This window comes from Poeciliopsis prolifica, unplaced genomic scaffold, assembly GCF_027474105.1.
Source record: "Poeciliopsis prolifica strain line A6 unplaced genomic scaffold, Auburn_PproV2 SCAFFOLD009, whole genome shotgun sequence".
In the NCBI taxonomy this organism is placed as follows: domain Eukaryota; kingdom Metazoa; phylum Chordata; class Actinopteri; order Cyprinodontiformes; family Poeciliidae; genus Poeciliopsis; species Poeciliopsis prolifica.
This window is the reverse complement of record NW_026562384.1, coordinates 9,894,132-9,908,726: the sequence shown is the minus strand read 5'-3', so window position 1 is coordinate 9,908,726 and position 14,595 is coordinate 9,894,132. Positions and strand designations below refer to the sequence as shown.

The window sequence follows — 14,595 nt, the reverse complement described above, 5'->3', positions numbered from 1 at the left end:
CTTGCATGAAAGTTGAATCAGTAGTTGAAACTAGCCTGATTTCTCTCTAATATCTAAACTTAGCTTACATAAGTTGTCACCAATGGACAGCTTGTCATTTTTCTCCGTTAGTTCTGCTGCATTGTTGTGCACTATCAGAAAAAGAAGATATCTAATAAAAAATAAGCTCCTATGAACACATTGCTCTGACAATGTCCCATAAGGTTTTTCTCTCACCCATTCATTCTCTCGCTTTCAAAATACAAATATGCAGACAGACAGATAGGGAAAATCTCTTTGTATTACATTTGTATAACGATGAATAAGGTTACGTTTATAAATTCATGCTTATAAAGATTGATACGTAATGTAATTTTAATTCAACGCTTCAGATAGCCATATTTGTACAATTATTTTTGAATCAGAGCGACACCTGAAGGCAATGTGAGGTACTGCGGCTGTGATTTCTCTAGCTTGAGCTGTTTAGCTGTGAAGTTTGGCTAACACTTTCCAAAATGGCGACCTCCCTAGGCTCTAACACCTACAACAGACAGAACTGGGAAGACGCGGTATGTCCAATCAGTGTCATGTTTTTCTACAACAGTGAGTAGGAATGAATGAAATATGTAGCAGCCAAAACTCAACACTTAGTAGCTCTTAAATCCACATCAGTTTGAGGAGTAATATTCGCTAGCCATTGTCGGCTAGCTATTGTAGCGTGGCTGCTATCTTGTTTAGCATCGATCCGTATGTCGCGGTTGGCTGCTATGTGAATGTTAACTGAATAGAGATGAAAACGAGTCCATTGTCTCAGTGATAAACAAGAAAATAAATAACTCCCCAGATCGATTTCTAAAGAAATATCTTGGGATTTCTTATGAACGCGGGCTGTATTAGAGCTAGCTACTTAAGCTAAAAAGGTTAGCGGTAGGAGGCAGACAGGGCTAAAATAATCGCAATCTGGTAAAATCTCACATTCAGAATTTGTATTTAAAATACTGAGCTCACAAATGTGCAGTGATATTATAATTTAGTCAGATGAATTAATAATTTTGACCTAGAAATGTAAATATAGTATCCGCGTGGCCCTGAGAGGGAAATACCTAAGCTAACAGTTTGGCATTAGCACCAACTTTTTCAGATAAAGCCGCTAAGCAAGATCTCGAGTTTAAGTCTGTTAAAACAAGTTAGGGCATAAAACACAGCAATACCTTTTTGCCCGCTTGTTGCAGTACTTCTTACAGCAGTTAATACGTTTTTTTTAGCGGCCAGGTGTTTGATATCTTAGTTTTTTAAAAACACCAGACTACTAAGGGAGTAACCTTAGAATATGTAGTTGACGTTTTAAATCCCTAGAGCCGCTTATATTTAGATGTTTGGCTGATGGTGTGAAATGGATGGATTAAATCCTGGTCATGTTCAGCTGCAAGCATTTTGACTGAAACAGCATCCTTCAACAGATGGCAAAGTGGAAGAGAGCTTGAATCAGGACTTGTTCTGGTCACTCATTTGAATATGCCTTGATACTGAAGCAAAAAGTGAACTCCGGAGTATTGACAAAATATAAATAAATTAACAGGTGAAACGGACACATTAGTTCTAGCTTTGCTGAAGACAGAATCTGGTCCATAGTAGAGATAAAAATGGAAAATGTGGTTGTTTTCTTGCACAAAGATCCATTGTAATTTTTCTGTTCTAGGATTTCCCAATTCTGTGCCAGACATGTTTAGGGGAAAATCCTTACATCCGTATGGTAAGATTTTATGTTCCGGATGCTGTGCTAACTGAACTCATGCTTATAGCTCTAGAGATGTAAACATGTCCGTGCTTCGTTTTACAGACCAAGGAGAAATATGGAAAAGAATGCAAGGTATGTTTTGCAACTCTGACCTTGTATTACACTATGTAATGAGACATTTTTATAAACCAACATTTGGATTGTAAGAACATGTCTGAGGTTTTCATTTTCAACCATCAGATCTGTGCTCGGCCCTTCACCGTGTTCAGATGGTGCCCAGGCACACGGATGCGTTTTAAGAAGACGGAGGTCTGTCAGACCTGCAGTAAAATGAAGAACGTTTGTCAGACATGCCTTCTTGACCTGGAGTATGGTGAGTCTTTGATTACATACTCTAAGTTTGACCAATGCGATATGTTTTAGACAACATAAGTTGGTTTTAACCCTTCTGTTTTATCTTGTGACTGACAGGTTTGCCTATCCAGGTCAGAGACACTGGCCTCACTGTTAAAGATGAGATTCCTAGGTCTGATGTGAACAAAGAGTACTACACACAGAACATGGAGAGAGAGGTAGCCTTGCAAAATAACTGCTCTTTCAAACAAGTTTTTATAAATGCAGTAACTATAATTAAGCAAAATGTTTATTTTCTCTTAATTTCTGTTTATAGTTTACCATGTAGTATCAGTGTCAGAATTTTTTTATAATTTCCTTTTTCAGTAATGATTTTCCTATTAATATAATTTGTCAAAATTGCTTTATTGTACACTTTCTAATTTGTTTTTCTGACTTTTCAGTTTTCAGTGATTGATTCTGTTTAAATATGTGTTTTCAGATAGCCAATTCTGATGGCACCCGACCAGTAGGCCAGCTTGGTAAGGCTCCAAGCTCCAGTGATATGTTGCTGAAATTGGCCCGAACTACGCCGTATTACAAGAGGAACCGGCCTCACATTTGCTCCTTCTGGGTGAAGGGGGAGTGTAAGAGAGGAGAAGAGTGTCCCTACAGGTGGGCTTTATGGCTAAATCTTATGTTTTTTTTGGTATTTTTTTTCACTATTTTAAGTAGTCAATTAGGCTCTCTTTGTGATTTACTACAATCACAAAGAATTGTAGAATTGTCATAAATGAAACCTATTTTAAAGTCTCTACTCTTGCTGCTTGGTAAGTTGAAGATTTTAAAGTCTTTTTACTTGTTTTCAAAGCTCTCAGTGGTCCTAGCTTGTTTATCTTGTATTTCAGTTTTTTTTTATTTTTTTTTTACTGCATTAGCCCTCCAGAAGAATCTTTTCTTCAGGTAGCATGTGTTTAAATATTTCAAAAGTCCAAACTAAAACAGACAGGGAGACATCTGTTTGCCATTTGTTGACCGAGGGCCTTGAATGACCTTCCTGAAGACAAGAATGGATTGGAGCTTTGTAGTTTTACTGAATAAAGTAACATGCATTTATTTTTGTACTTTTTTCTCTAGATCTGTAATCCTCAGTCAATTTGAAACTACTTTTTGATTTATTTTGTTATACAAATAACTTTTATTTCTATATTTTCACTTTATAATATTGCTATGCACAGTTTTAGTTGGTCTTTTTATAGCAATCCTATGTTGATTATTTTCAACCATGTTCACTTGTAAAATTATCAGCATACATAAGTACACTACTTTTATCATCTACAATATCATTTTTAAGTCATTTGTCAAAAAAGTTTAATTTTTAACTTTGGATCTAGGTTGAAGTAGTGAACACACTTTTTTGGTGTGTTAGCATTGTATAAAAGGTTTAATACAAATGTTTTTTTGTTGTGTGTCGTGTTCAGTCTGACATTTATTTTCTATCTTTGTGGTACATTCTTCAAACTTTTTTATTTTACCTGCAGGCATGAGAAGCCTACAGATCCTGATGACCCTCTGGCTGACCAGAACATTAAAGATCGTTACTATGGCATCAATGACCCAGTTGCTGACAAGTTATTGAAGCGGGCTTCAACTATGCCCCGACTTGACCCACCAGAGGACAAGTCCATTAGCACTCTTTACATAGGCGGCCTGGGAGATACAGTAACAGACGGAGATCTCAAGTGAGTATTTTATTGCAAGAGCTGTTGAGACTTCAAATAGTGAATTTTATATTCATAGCCTTTAGGTTACATTATCTTTTGTTAAGCAAACAGTTTTTTTTTTTTATCACTACAGGGGTCACTTTTACCAATTTGGAGAAATTCGCACCATTACTATCGTCCAAAGGCAGCAGTGTGCCTTCATCCAATTCGCCACTCGGCAGGCAGCAGAGATGGCTGCAGAAAAGTCCTTTAACAAACTAATCATTAATGGACGGAGGCTCACTGTCAAGTGGGGAAGGTAAGTCGCTTCTGAACTCCCGTGCAGCCGCACCGAGCAGAGCCACTTTGAGGGATGTGCTTGTTAAATGCCAGGTGCTTTTCAAGGAGAATGAGAGTAGCAGCCTGAGCTAATCCCAGCATTGCTGTTACAAGTGTCAGTAAATTGGTAACTACAGGGCTGTTAAAAGGTGACTATTACTGACGCAGTGAGAGTCAAAGATTGTCTGTGGCGAATGCTGCTTTCAGCTGCTACGCTGTGTTTAATAAATGGGCGTCTAATGCAGATAGTGTGACTCTTTAGGTCTCAGGCAGCCAGAGGAAAGGATGGTGTGAAGGAAGGAGTGAGTGAAATGGGAACCAGACTGGATCCTGTCCCTGGCCTGCCTGGAGGTGAGTGCAGCCACCGGAAGAATTTGTCTGTAAATATGTTTTACCCAGAACTGTGTTACAGCATGTTGGGCATCATGTTTAAACAAGGAGTTTGTTCTTTCTGGTCTTTTAATACATTTCTAATATTGTACAAAATGTGGCAATTTTCTTTCCAGATTAATCATTAATACTCTATTACTGAAATAATCATTAGGTACAGCCCTAATACATGTAGACCATGACGGGCTTTGTGTCCCCTCTTTCTATCAGCACTTCCTCCACCACCAGCTCTCGATGAAGAGGCTCCAGCAAACTACTTCAACCTAGATCCAAGCTCCTCACCTGCCATTATGAACATTGCTTTACCACCACCTCCAGGAATAAACCCCCCTCCACCAGGTAGAACGAGTGGATGAACAGTGTTAATGATGCAGAGTGAATGCAGATGCCTAAGATGGCAACTTGTTTATTTTTCTTCAGGTTACGGACCTCCGATGTTTCACCCCATGGGTCCCATGGCCCCACCTGTCCCCCCTCCCCTGACAATGAGGCCCCCTGGTACAATCCATTACCCGTCCCAGGATCCCCAGCGCATGGGTGCCCACTCGGCACACGGCTCACGCCACACCGAATAATTGCGAGCGAGGAGTGACCTTAGGCTGTGATTAGATTTCTCTGGCTTTCTCATGTCAAACCTGGTTGGTTGCGTGCATGTTCAAGGCTTCTACGGGCCAGAGGACTGCTTCCAGAAAAAAACACGCTGCACAGGAATTGATTATCTCCTGTTAATACAACCTACAGAGTTGCAAATGAGAGGTGACAGTCAGAGTTTAACTCGATGACTCTGGTCGTACTAGGGAATATTAACTAATAGCAAGCAGTTAAAACAGCCTCTGAGCATGAGGCGGATATGACCAGGACCACATGGAATCATTGTACATATAAGAACTTAGCTTTTGGAGTAAATTTGTTTCTGTCTCATTTTGCTTTTTTCACCTTGAGTTGAATACTGAGAAGTATTTTAAAATCTGTTCATTTTCATTTAGTTTGAGTTATATTTTTTTTATTGGACACCATCTCAATTTTGAGCATCATATTGACTTTATTGTAAAATCTTTGTTATATATTTTCACTTCTCATTAAAATGACACCCCTGTCAATAATTATCTTCTCATACATTTATTACTACATGTTGTTTATGACTATTCACAGAATTAAATGCACAAAAGAAAAACAAGAGAGGACAGATGGGTTTTGATGAGTTGAAATACGTTGGGATCACTTCATACAGTACCTTGCAAAAGTATTCATTTTCGTTGAACATGTTCACATTTTGTCACAACCATGAACTTTATTGTGATGCAATTTTTATACACTGACACAACACTTCATATGTGTGAGATGGCAGGAAGTTGATAAATGGTTTTAAACTCTTCACAAATAAAATCTGAAAAGTGGAGCATGTGTTTCTGATCGACCACCGACACTGACAGAAACTAGCTTTGCACATCTTGATGTTGATACTTGTTACTACTCTTTGTAGCTCAGTCAAAGTAGAAGGAAACTATCTGCAGATGGTAATATTCAAATTTTACCGCAGGGTGTCAACTAGATTCAGGCCTGACCGTTGACTGGACTGTTATAAACACATGAATTCGCTTTAAAACCATTAAAGCTGAATATTTAGGATCTTTCCAGTGTCTATATCCCAGATGAAAATAGCTTTGTCTCAGCATGGAGTTGGTGGTTAGGTCTCCACCAAAAATAGCTTTTTGACTGTAGGTGAAACGTATGTCATGCCTGATCTGACCAGAGTATGCTCTTCCACATATTTATGTATTCTTACTTGGCTTTTTTAGCTCCCCTTCCTGCCGGTCTTCCTTAAAGGCCAGATGTGCAGTGCATGACCTTTAGTTGAATAGTTTCCTTCACCTGAGCCGTCACTTTACAGCACGTCCAGTTACAACGAGACTCCTTGCTGCTTCTCTGAATCATACTTCTCTCTTATGGCCTGTTGGGTACGTTCGATGGCTGTGTCTTGATAGATCACCTCTTACATTGAAAGAAAGTGGATTGGTCAGATCTTTCTTGGACGTACAAAAACTTAGGATTTAGTTTTACAGCCTATCCCTAATGGAGGTGAATACTTCTGCAAGGCATTGTGAACATGTGACTGCCCATCATTGCCTGCCTGCCTCTGTATTCTCACAACACTCATTAGTAGCAAACCACTATTATGCTGGAGTCTTATTTTTTTTCCAACCTATTCTTTCGATTGTTGCAATCAACAGAGGGACTGTTTCAAAGAGAGAGGGTTTGTGCTTCAGGTTTTATCTCATAAAGTCACTCTCATAGCTCATTAGATTCAGGGCTATAGTCTATTCCCCATCCTCTTGGCGCTCTGTTGAAGTTTGGCCGTCGACACATATGGTCTAGGGCGACGCTGGGAAGCTTCTGGGGCTCCACGGCCTCAAAGCCAATAACTGGGATGACTCTCTTGCTGGCCATTGTGCCGCCAAATGGCGTCGGAGTTCTGTAAAATGGGTGGGGGATAGGTGGGGGGAAAGAGGGTTATATCAAGTAGCTCTCCTTGAGGTAACAGGGAAAATCTTTTACATGACACATGATATACACTGCTTCAAATAAGGTTTTTATTTTTTTTTAAACCCACCAGGGTTTAACACCATTAAAACTGGGTGCGCCCTGAACTCAACCTCTCTTCCCCACGATTAGAGTTCAGCTTTAAGACGCTGTAATTTCATAATAATCTTAAGGATGTAAGAGGATCTCTCCACAGGGGGTGCAGTTCCTCACAGGCGGACTGAATCAGTTTGACTGACAGCGTTTCTTTCAGTTTGTCTCGCCTGCCAGCCTCATCTCTGCATCTGCCTTGGCTTCACATTTGCTCTGTCTTGCACGTATGTCATGTGAAAGACGACTCCCTTTTCGTGTGCTATATGTCTTATTGGGTCTTGAAAGCTTATAGACCCCTCTCCCCTCCTTCCTGTGGATCATCTGTCAAGGCCCAGAGATGAAAATAACCATCATGCTGCCACAGTCCAAGGAGCTGAAAGCCAGTCTCTGGATTCATTTTCAACCTGTGGAAACATGGACCGGAGCCGGGGGAACAGATGATAATGGATCTCTTTGGTTAGGTCATCTGCGGGTCTATTTGGAGATAGACGGGCCTCAGCGTCCATGCTTAAAAACTTATGTGTTTGATTCACTTGCAGAGACATATCAGATGATGGAGGAAAGGATTTACCTGTTGAAGCACCTGTAGTTAGCAGGTTGTAGTCTTTGTGGTTGTGGCAGCTGGGTGTTGAGTGTATTCAGAAGCTCTTCGCTGCCTCCCAAAGCTTCCCTCCATGGGGAACAGTAGGATTTGGGGATTACCGTTGTGTTGAACTTCTCATGTGGAATTTCCTTTAGGGGTCCAGAGTAGCCTGGCCAAGAAAAAAAAGCGTGATAGCAGTGAAGCAGGATCCAACCCAAAGTAAAGTTGAGGATGTATTTGAGTAATTTTCAATACTTTCCAGTTGAGAAACTGTTTAATTAAATTCAACCCCCGCCCTCTGAATAAAAATAACATGCTGTTTCGAAGCGGATAGGGATAAAAATTTACATACAAATCTCTCTGATGTCACTCCTGTCAGCAATAGGAATGACAGTAATGAGATCTCAGTGTGAATCCCTGATAATAAAGGGAGCTTAGTTGCTCATCAGTCAGACTGGAAGCAGTGCTTTCTGCCAGGCCAAATATACAACAGCCCTCAGCAAAGATGCTCACACGATAATTGCTTTCCACAAACTGCCAGCTCCCCTGGCTCTGATTATAATAAAACAAATTAATGTGCTGGGAGTGCGATTGGAAAGGTGAGTTCTGGCATATCGTGGTGCAACAGTGTCCATGCATTTCTCAAGTGCTGGCAATGCTGAAAGCCAGACAGCGCTTGTGGCAGGCCTTTCTTCACAGTGTACTACCATTTACCTGGAGCGAGGACATTGGGATTGCCCTTCTTTGCTACAGTCTTCTGAAGGTTCATGACCAGGCTGTGCTTACCGGGGATGGAGAAAGCCTGGTTCTCTTTTCCTCCCTGCGGCACGGAGACTGACTGCAGGGGGGGGCTGAGCTCAAGACGAACCTGCAGGATACACACTGGTTAAGGTTCCTGTAAATTTATCTAACCCTCAAATGGCAACACAAGACCGGCTTTACGCTTTGGCGGTAACAGAGGGGGTAACTGATGCTACTCTGCTTGAGACAGCAATTGTGGGAAAGCTTATCAAATGTTTAACCTCGGGAATACAGTATCCCTACTGAGTGTAATGTACATTTGTATGTTTTTTTATTATTATTTTAATATTTGATTGGAACATAGCTGGAAAAACATCTGCTTTGTTAATAATAAGCTACCAAACAACATTTAGAGCCTCGTATGATAAAGCAATAAAAAATAGTTTGCAATAATGAAGTAATAGGAAAATGACACATGGTTTTCACTCCAGTTCATCCCACACTTTTAAAGATCAGCTTGGAATTCATTTGTGGAGTCTTATTCCAGATTCTCTATTGCATTTATGTCCGGACTGGACTGGACTAAACCAACACATACATGACTTAAGCTTTGATCTGATCATTTTCAGGCGAACTTCTACCCTTCAATCCGTTGCAGCCTCTTGCTTCCACTCATATCCCATCAACTCTGATTAACTTCACTGTCCCTTACTGTGACAAAAAAATACCCACTGTATGACGTAGCCCTCACCCTGGTGGAGGAGATGGACAGACTTAGTTTTCTACCATAAATAGCACGTTGACCACAATTTTCAGTTTTGGTCTAATTTGACCGGAGTACTGGAGCTTGCTGTGTGCTGACATCGCATGCTACAAGCTGAGAAGCAAAACAGATTGTCCATGAGGTGGGATATAAGAGAATTCTGAAATTTGGGTCAAATTCAAAAGTGGTCAATCTACCAAAAAAAAAAAAAAAAAAAAAAAAAATGTAAAAACGTTTTTTTGAAATAAAGGCAAGGCAACTTTAATTATACCTCACCTTTTGGCCGAGGGGAACTCAAAGTGCTTAAGTGAGGCAGGGGACTAGTCAAGGGCAGAGCTAGATTTTAGATGACAATCTTTTAGGAAGATGTCGTCTATATGAAAAGGAATTAATTGCATAAGTTCATTTGTGGATAGACTGGATAATGGTGAAATGAAAGCACATGTAAGTGTAAATTATGTGGAAAATACTGAGATATTCTTACTCTAAATGCATCATTTATAATGGATGGGTCAGATAAGGGTAGGATTTAGCAAGCATTGGCTTCTCCCTGCTCTTCAAGCTGAATAACAAAGTTTTATTTTGTAAAACTTTTAAACTATTCCTATTCCTATTTTATATATTTATTAGATTTTTTTTCTGTGTAAATTAAATAAATATTTTATCCATTATTTTAGTCTTCTTTCTCCTCGCCCACAAAGACCAGTTTTATGGAGTGAACAAACTTAAAATTGTTTATTTTGAGCAAAAAGAATGAAAACTATGTGCTATTTTTCCTCTCAAATTATAACAACAATGCTCTTTGTGCAGTTTGTCACATAAACTCTCAGGCAAAAAAGAATACTTTAACATTCTGTGTCTGTTCTTTTCTATTTCTTACATTGGGATTATAAGGTCCATTGGCAGCGTTCTCCAATGTAAACTTCTCGGCTCTCTTCTGTCTCTCCTGAAACATGCGAGATCCTCGATTGGAGGAAAGGTTCAGCTCTTCCATCATCACGTCTTTTGGTACACTGATCTTCTTCCCCAGGTTCAGACCTGTCAGAAGGGAACACAGTAGTAAGTGATTCACTGACTCATTGTGTGTGTGTGTGTGTGTGTGTGTGTGTGTGTGTGTGTGTGTGTGTGTGTGTGTGTGTGTGTGTGTGTGTGGGGGTGTGTGTGTTCAGTCATCCTCTATTTGTGCCTCTTGATTCCTTCAGCGTTTTACTTATAGTCATTGTACAGTAATACATTTGTAGAAATTCTGTTCATTGTTTTTAATTTATGTTGTTTTTGCATCATTATTTCTTTATTCACTCATATGTTGAAGATTCTCTGTCCATTTTGTTCTCAGAACACAGATTTTTGTTTTACTACTCAATAAGCCACTTGAGGAGTATATTTCTTGCCTTATCCTTTCTTGGAGAGCGTTGCTTGTCTTAAATGTAAAGCAGTTTTTCTTTTAAATTTACAAATAAAACAACAGGATTAAAAATGCTTTTTTCCCCCCTGCTGTCTTAAATCATTTAAAGCTTTGAAAAAGTCAGACTTCTCTCATATCACCACTACTTCCAAATTTAAGTTCATAAATTTGATTCAGCTTTAGCTTCAACAATTTACAAAAAAGAAGGAAAGCAGAAAGAAAAACTAAGGCACTTGGCCAGTCATGAAGTCCCAAGCGCTCTTCTTGTGTCTGTCAACATGAAACAGCTGAGCTGGACTGATATTTAAAAGCTAAAGCATGTGTGCCGTCACTAAGTAGCCATGCAGTTTTTGCTCAGGGGGTTCCTTCTTAGGTTGTATTGCGGCATGATGGATGGCCTGAAATAGCCTCGAGATGATGTCAAGTGCTGTGTAATGTTTGTTGTGCTCCAGAGTTAAATGGGAAACTGGGCATATAAATAGGATCTTTGGATGAAAGACTTGTGTCAGAGCAGATGGTCCTTTTTTACTTGCACATGATAAGTGTTGGGAGAAGTCTGGGCCCATGCCACCCTAGAGGAGCTGCCTTTGATCGGCCTGTGTATAATTCAGCGGTGGGAGTCACGTTTTGCTGAGTTTAGGAGAATAATTTTCAAAGCCTTACTAGCGGACGGGGCGGGAGTACCGAACAGCCAGCTGGGATAGTCCCAGCTGGCCATCCACACATTACCACTCCAAGGATTTCAGAGTATCAGTGTCCACTTGTTTCCGAGAAGACAAGCTACACACTTTGATGTTTGGTTCACACCCAGCTGTGATCTCGCTTTTTGTCTGGCAGAAGAAGGAGTTAAATAAATTGTAGCCTTTTTAGTGTCGAGTTGTCATACGTGTTCACAGGCAGCTGTGGTTCAAGTCCCTCGTTACGTGCACTGAAAGTGTTGACCTGATCAGCTTTGGCTCTTCCGATTTGCAGAAAGTAATCTTCAGGACAGAGACAGATTAGTTCATGTGTTTTTGTTTTTTTTTTTTATTTGTGAATTGACGATGGATGACCATATGCAGTTCAGTCTCTATAAAAAAAAAAAAGTAATTTTCCATTAATTACAACATCATCTCAGCCAGCTGTGGTGTACAGCCATGTATCCTCAGTTTGGAAATTTTTTTTAAAATATTCCTACTGACCTGATGTGGACATAAGTTGTTTGAGCTGCAACAGAGAGAGGACTTCTTTGTGTTTGTGTGCTTCTGCTGCCCTCCTGGCCATATTGTCCCAAAACCTAACAAAACCCCTTGTGTCGCTCCTTTAAGTTCTTACCTCCTCTGGCCTCCTGAGACAGAGCTTTGGCTTGCAACATCCTCTGCCTGGTCAAACCATCCACTCCGGAATGCATCTCCAATGGCTTTCCCTTAATCATGATCAGCCATATAATAAATATTCAGTTGTTTATTTGCATATTTCAAACATGATAGAAGTATAAAATGACACACACGAACAGAGAATGCAAAAGACGGATATTTTTGTACCACGATAATCTTAACATGCTCGAAAAGGAGAATGAAGAGGTAAGAAATTTATGAACTCCTTCTCCATAAACTCATGCCATATTTTCAGATATACCCTCATTATTAAATCAATTAAAAAACAAACCCAGGTTAATTCATTTTCCATTTTATTTGTGTTTACGTTTGTCTAAATGTAAACACCTATATACACTCATATGCCTCAATTTACATGTAAATATTGGTGCTAATTCTCACATGTGTTTCTATATCTTGTGAAAATGAAAAATCCTTATATTTCCTTTTAAATTGTATTAAATTTTGACTTTGTTTTAACTCCTCATTTAACTTGTACCATGATTTAATACCATGAATTGAAATACAAAAGCTCCTTCCTGTTGTGGGTAAGTTACGAATCTTTGAGTTGGAGTACTTGTTTAAGTTCTACCTTCCTTCTCTTACAAAAACATGCCCTGCATGTACTCAGGTAACAGTTAATTTGATGCCTTAAACATAATTTGAGCAAATTAAAATTTTTAAAATAGGATTTGTGTTACATAAATACTGAATAATAGAGCAAATCTTTTAACAATTTCAAGAAGAATGGCACTATTGTTGGTGCCAAAAACTTGCCTCCGGTATGACATTGCATATCAGTTTTAATTTTATTTAATGACGTGCATGTTGTCAGCTCTGACCAGATAGTGTCAAAAATTACACATGGTGTCCCTTCACTCTGTGAAGTCTAATCGTGCCTCATGTCAAAGCGTTGAAATGATTAGAAAGCCTTTATTACCAGCCTTACCTGTGTTTTCTTCTCGTTTCCTTCTGGTTTTGTTCCTCGTCCCCCTACGGATGCGTCTCCTCTCAACTCGGACACTCCTCAACCCTGAAGGAACAGACTGTATAAAACTCATCTCAGGATGCCTCCGGCACTTACCTCACTGGGTTTATTTTAGCAGAGAGCTAAGGCAGTACGGACAAAATGAGGGGGTGTTTTTGTGGGGTTATAAAAAGGTGATTAGGGGGTGGGGGCAAGTGCAAAGATTTACATCCTGACCTCGGGCTGCTTTGATTGTAAAAACCGGATCTCCTCTGCGCGCGTGCTTGTGTGAGCTTGCAGCAGTTGTCCAGACACTATCAAAGCAAGGCCAAGCATCAGGCATACCCACTGCAAACATAGATGCAAACAAGCACACAAGTATTTTTGTGGAGGCACCTTTGAAACTGATGAAGTTGCTATCATGATCATCATTCCTGTGTTTTCTTGTTTAGGACCAGAAGTTGAACTAAGCAGCAGGTTGGTCCTCCATTTTCTGACCTTTCCTACCTGAGTTATTGGGATTACACAGGCCACCATGTTACAAATGCAGATTAACTCCAAATTTGTTTTAGCTTCACCTTTTCAGTAATGACTTTTACATTTGGTTGCCTTATTTAAACTCAAGTGAGTTTTTTTTTTTTTTTTTTCTCACAAATTGATTCCCTGAACTTAACAGAAGCCTTGTGGGGGAAAAAAAACTCTGTCTTTATCTCTGCTGAGATTGGAAATTGATTTTACCCTTGCCTACCTCTATCTCCCGGTGGGAAGCTTCCTGGCCTCGGAAAGTAAACGTTAAGTCATCCTTAGTCACAAATATTCGTCTGCTGATGCACAAATGAGGCAGAGAGGCGGCTGCTCTTTAACGGTTTATTAAGGAGAATTGTTTAGTAGAGAAAGCATTTTGACAAAGAATGCCACTATTCTTTAAACCTTCAATTGTGATTTTTATTAGGACTTAATAATTGCCAATGCTAACGCAAAATAACGATTAAACAAAATAGGACGAGTTGCTTCAAAAAGTATTTCCTTCTGTATTTATAAACTAAAATATTTATGATCATGTTCTTGCCAGATATTGCATGGGGCCTCAGTGAAGCATAGAATAACCAAGATGATCTTCACTGACGGCGATGAGTGCTGGCTTTATGGACATGCCAGTCATGCTAAATATGAGAGAGGAGGCTCCTTATTTCCATGGATGAGATGCAGCTTACTGACAGCCTCTAACAGATATGTAGCTTGACCATCGCACTGCACGCTATAAAAAGGGACTTTGTTGACACTGGAGCCAACGCAGCTCTTGGAACGTAGTTGGCAGAAACTCAAGGTTGACATTTGGAGGAACTGTGGAGACGGCACCAAAAAATAACTGGCTGAGAAGAGATTGTGGATTTCATAGTGCCTTCTTTTGGAATGTTATGTGATAGACCAACACAAAGGAGCACCAATGTAAAATAGATGGTAAATGAGTTGAGTTTAGTTATTTTTTGCAAATACAATCTATATCTTGGGTTTTATTCAACCCCACATCGAATATGAAAACCTCAAATAAAAACTAATGAAATCACCTTATTGGTAAACATATTTATGTGTGTCTATGGGTATGTGTCTCTATGTTGTCCAGTGATGGACTGGCTCCCCGTCCCACTGGACAGAGGCAAAAGC

The 14,595-nt window shown here is 39.7% G+C and overlaps 2 protein-coding genes across 7 annotated transcripts; one reads left to right on the top strand and one right to left on the bottom strand.

The window, feature by feature from the left end:
* Positions 1–466: 466 nt before the first annotated feature.
* rbm22 (RNA binding motif protein 22) lies at positions 467–5,383 on the top strand. Its single transcript, XM_055034427.1, has 11 exons — positions 467–548; positions 1,679–1,732; positions 1,820–1,849; positions 1,958–2,090; positions 2,189–2,289; positions 2,553–2,725; positions 3,592–3,792; positions 3,908–4,072; positions 4,355–4,443; positions 4,693–4,821; positions 4,903–5,383. The coding sequence occupies exons 1-11, from the start codon at positions 495–497 to the stop codon at positions 5,055–5,057; spliced, it is 1,284 nt and encodes a 427-aa protein (XP_054890402.1). The 5' UTR covers positions 467–494; the 3' UTR covers positions 5,058–5,383.
* Positions 5,384–5,585: 202 nt separating this feature from the next.
* Positions 5,586–13,067, bottom strand: LOC129362720 (myozenin-2-like). 6 transcript variants are annotated; one of them, XM_055034433.1, is made up of 7 exons: positions 11,923–12,007; positions 11,790–11,814; positions 11,495–11,677; positions 10,084–10,241; positions 8,414–8,567; positions 7,688–7,868; positions 5,586–6,955 (listed from the first exon to the last, which is right to left on the bottom strand). In XM_055034433.1, exons 4-7 carry the CDS (start codon positions 10,198–10,200, stop codon positions 6,772–6,774), a joined length of 636 nt encoding a protein of 211 aa, XP_054890408.1. In that variant the 5' UTR covers positions 10,201–10,241; positions 11,495–11,677; positions 11,790–11,814; positions 11,923–12,007; the 3' UTR covers positions 5,586–6,771. The 6 variants fall into 6 exon arrangements, with proteins under 6 accessions (XP_054890408.1, XP_054890407.1, XP_054890404.1 ...); XM_055034432.1 differs by lacking the exons at positions 11,495–11,677; positions 11,790–11,814 and adding an exon at positions 12,913–13,063 and having other exon boundaries at positions 8,486–8,567; positions 11,923–12,013; XM_055034429.1 differs by lacking the exons at positions 11,495–11,677; positions 11,790–11,814 and adding an exon at positions 12,913–13,062 and having other exon boundaries at positions 11,923–12,013.
* Positions 13,068–14,595: the final 1,528 nt, after the last annotated feature.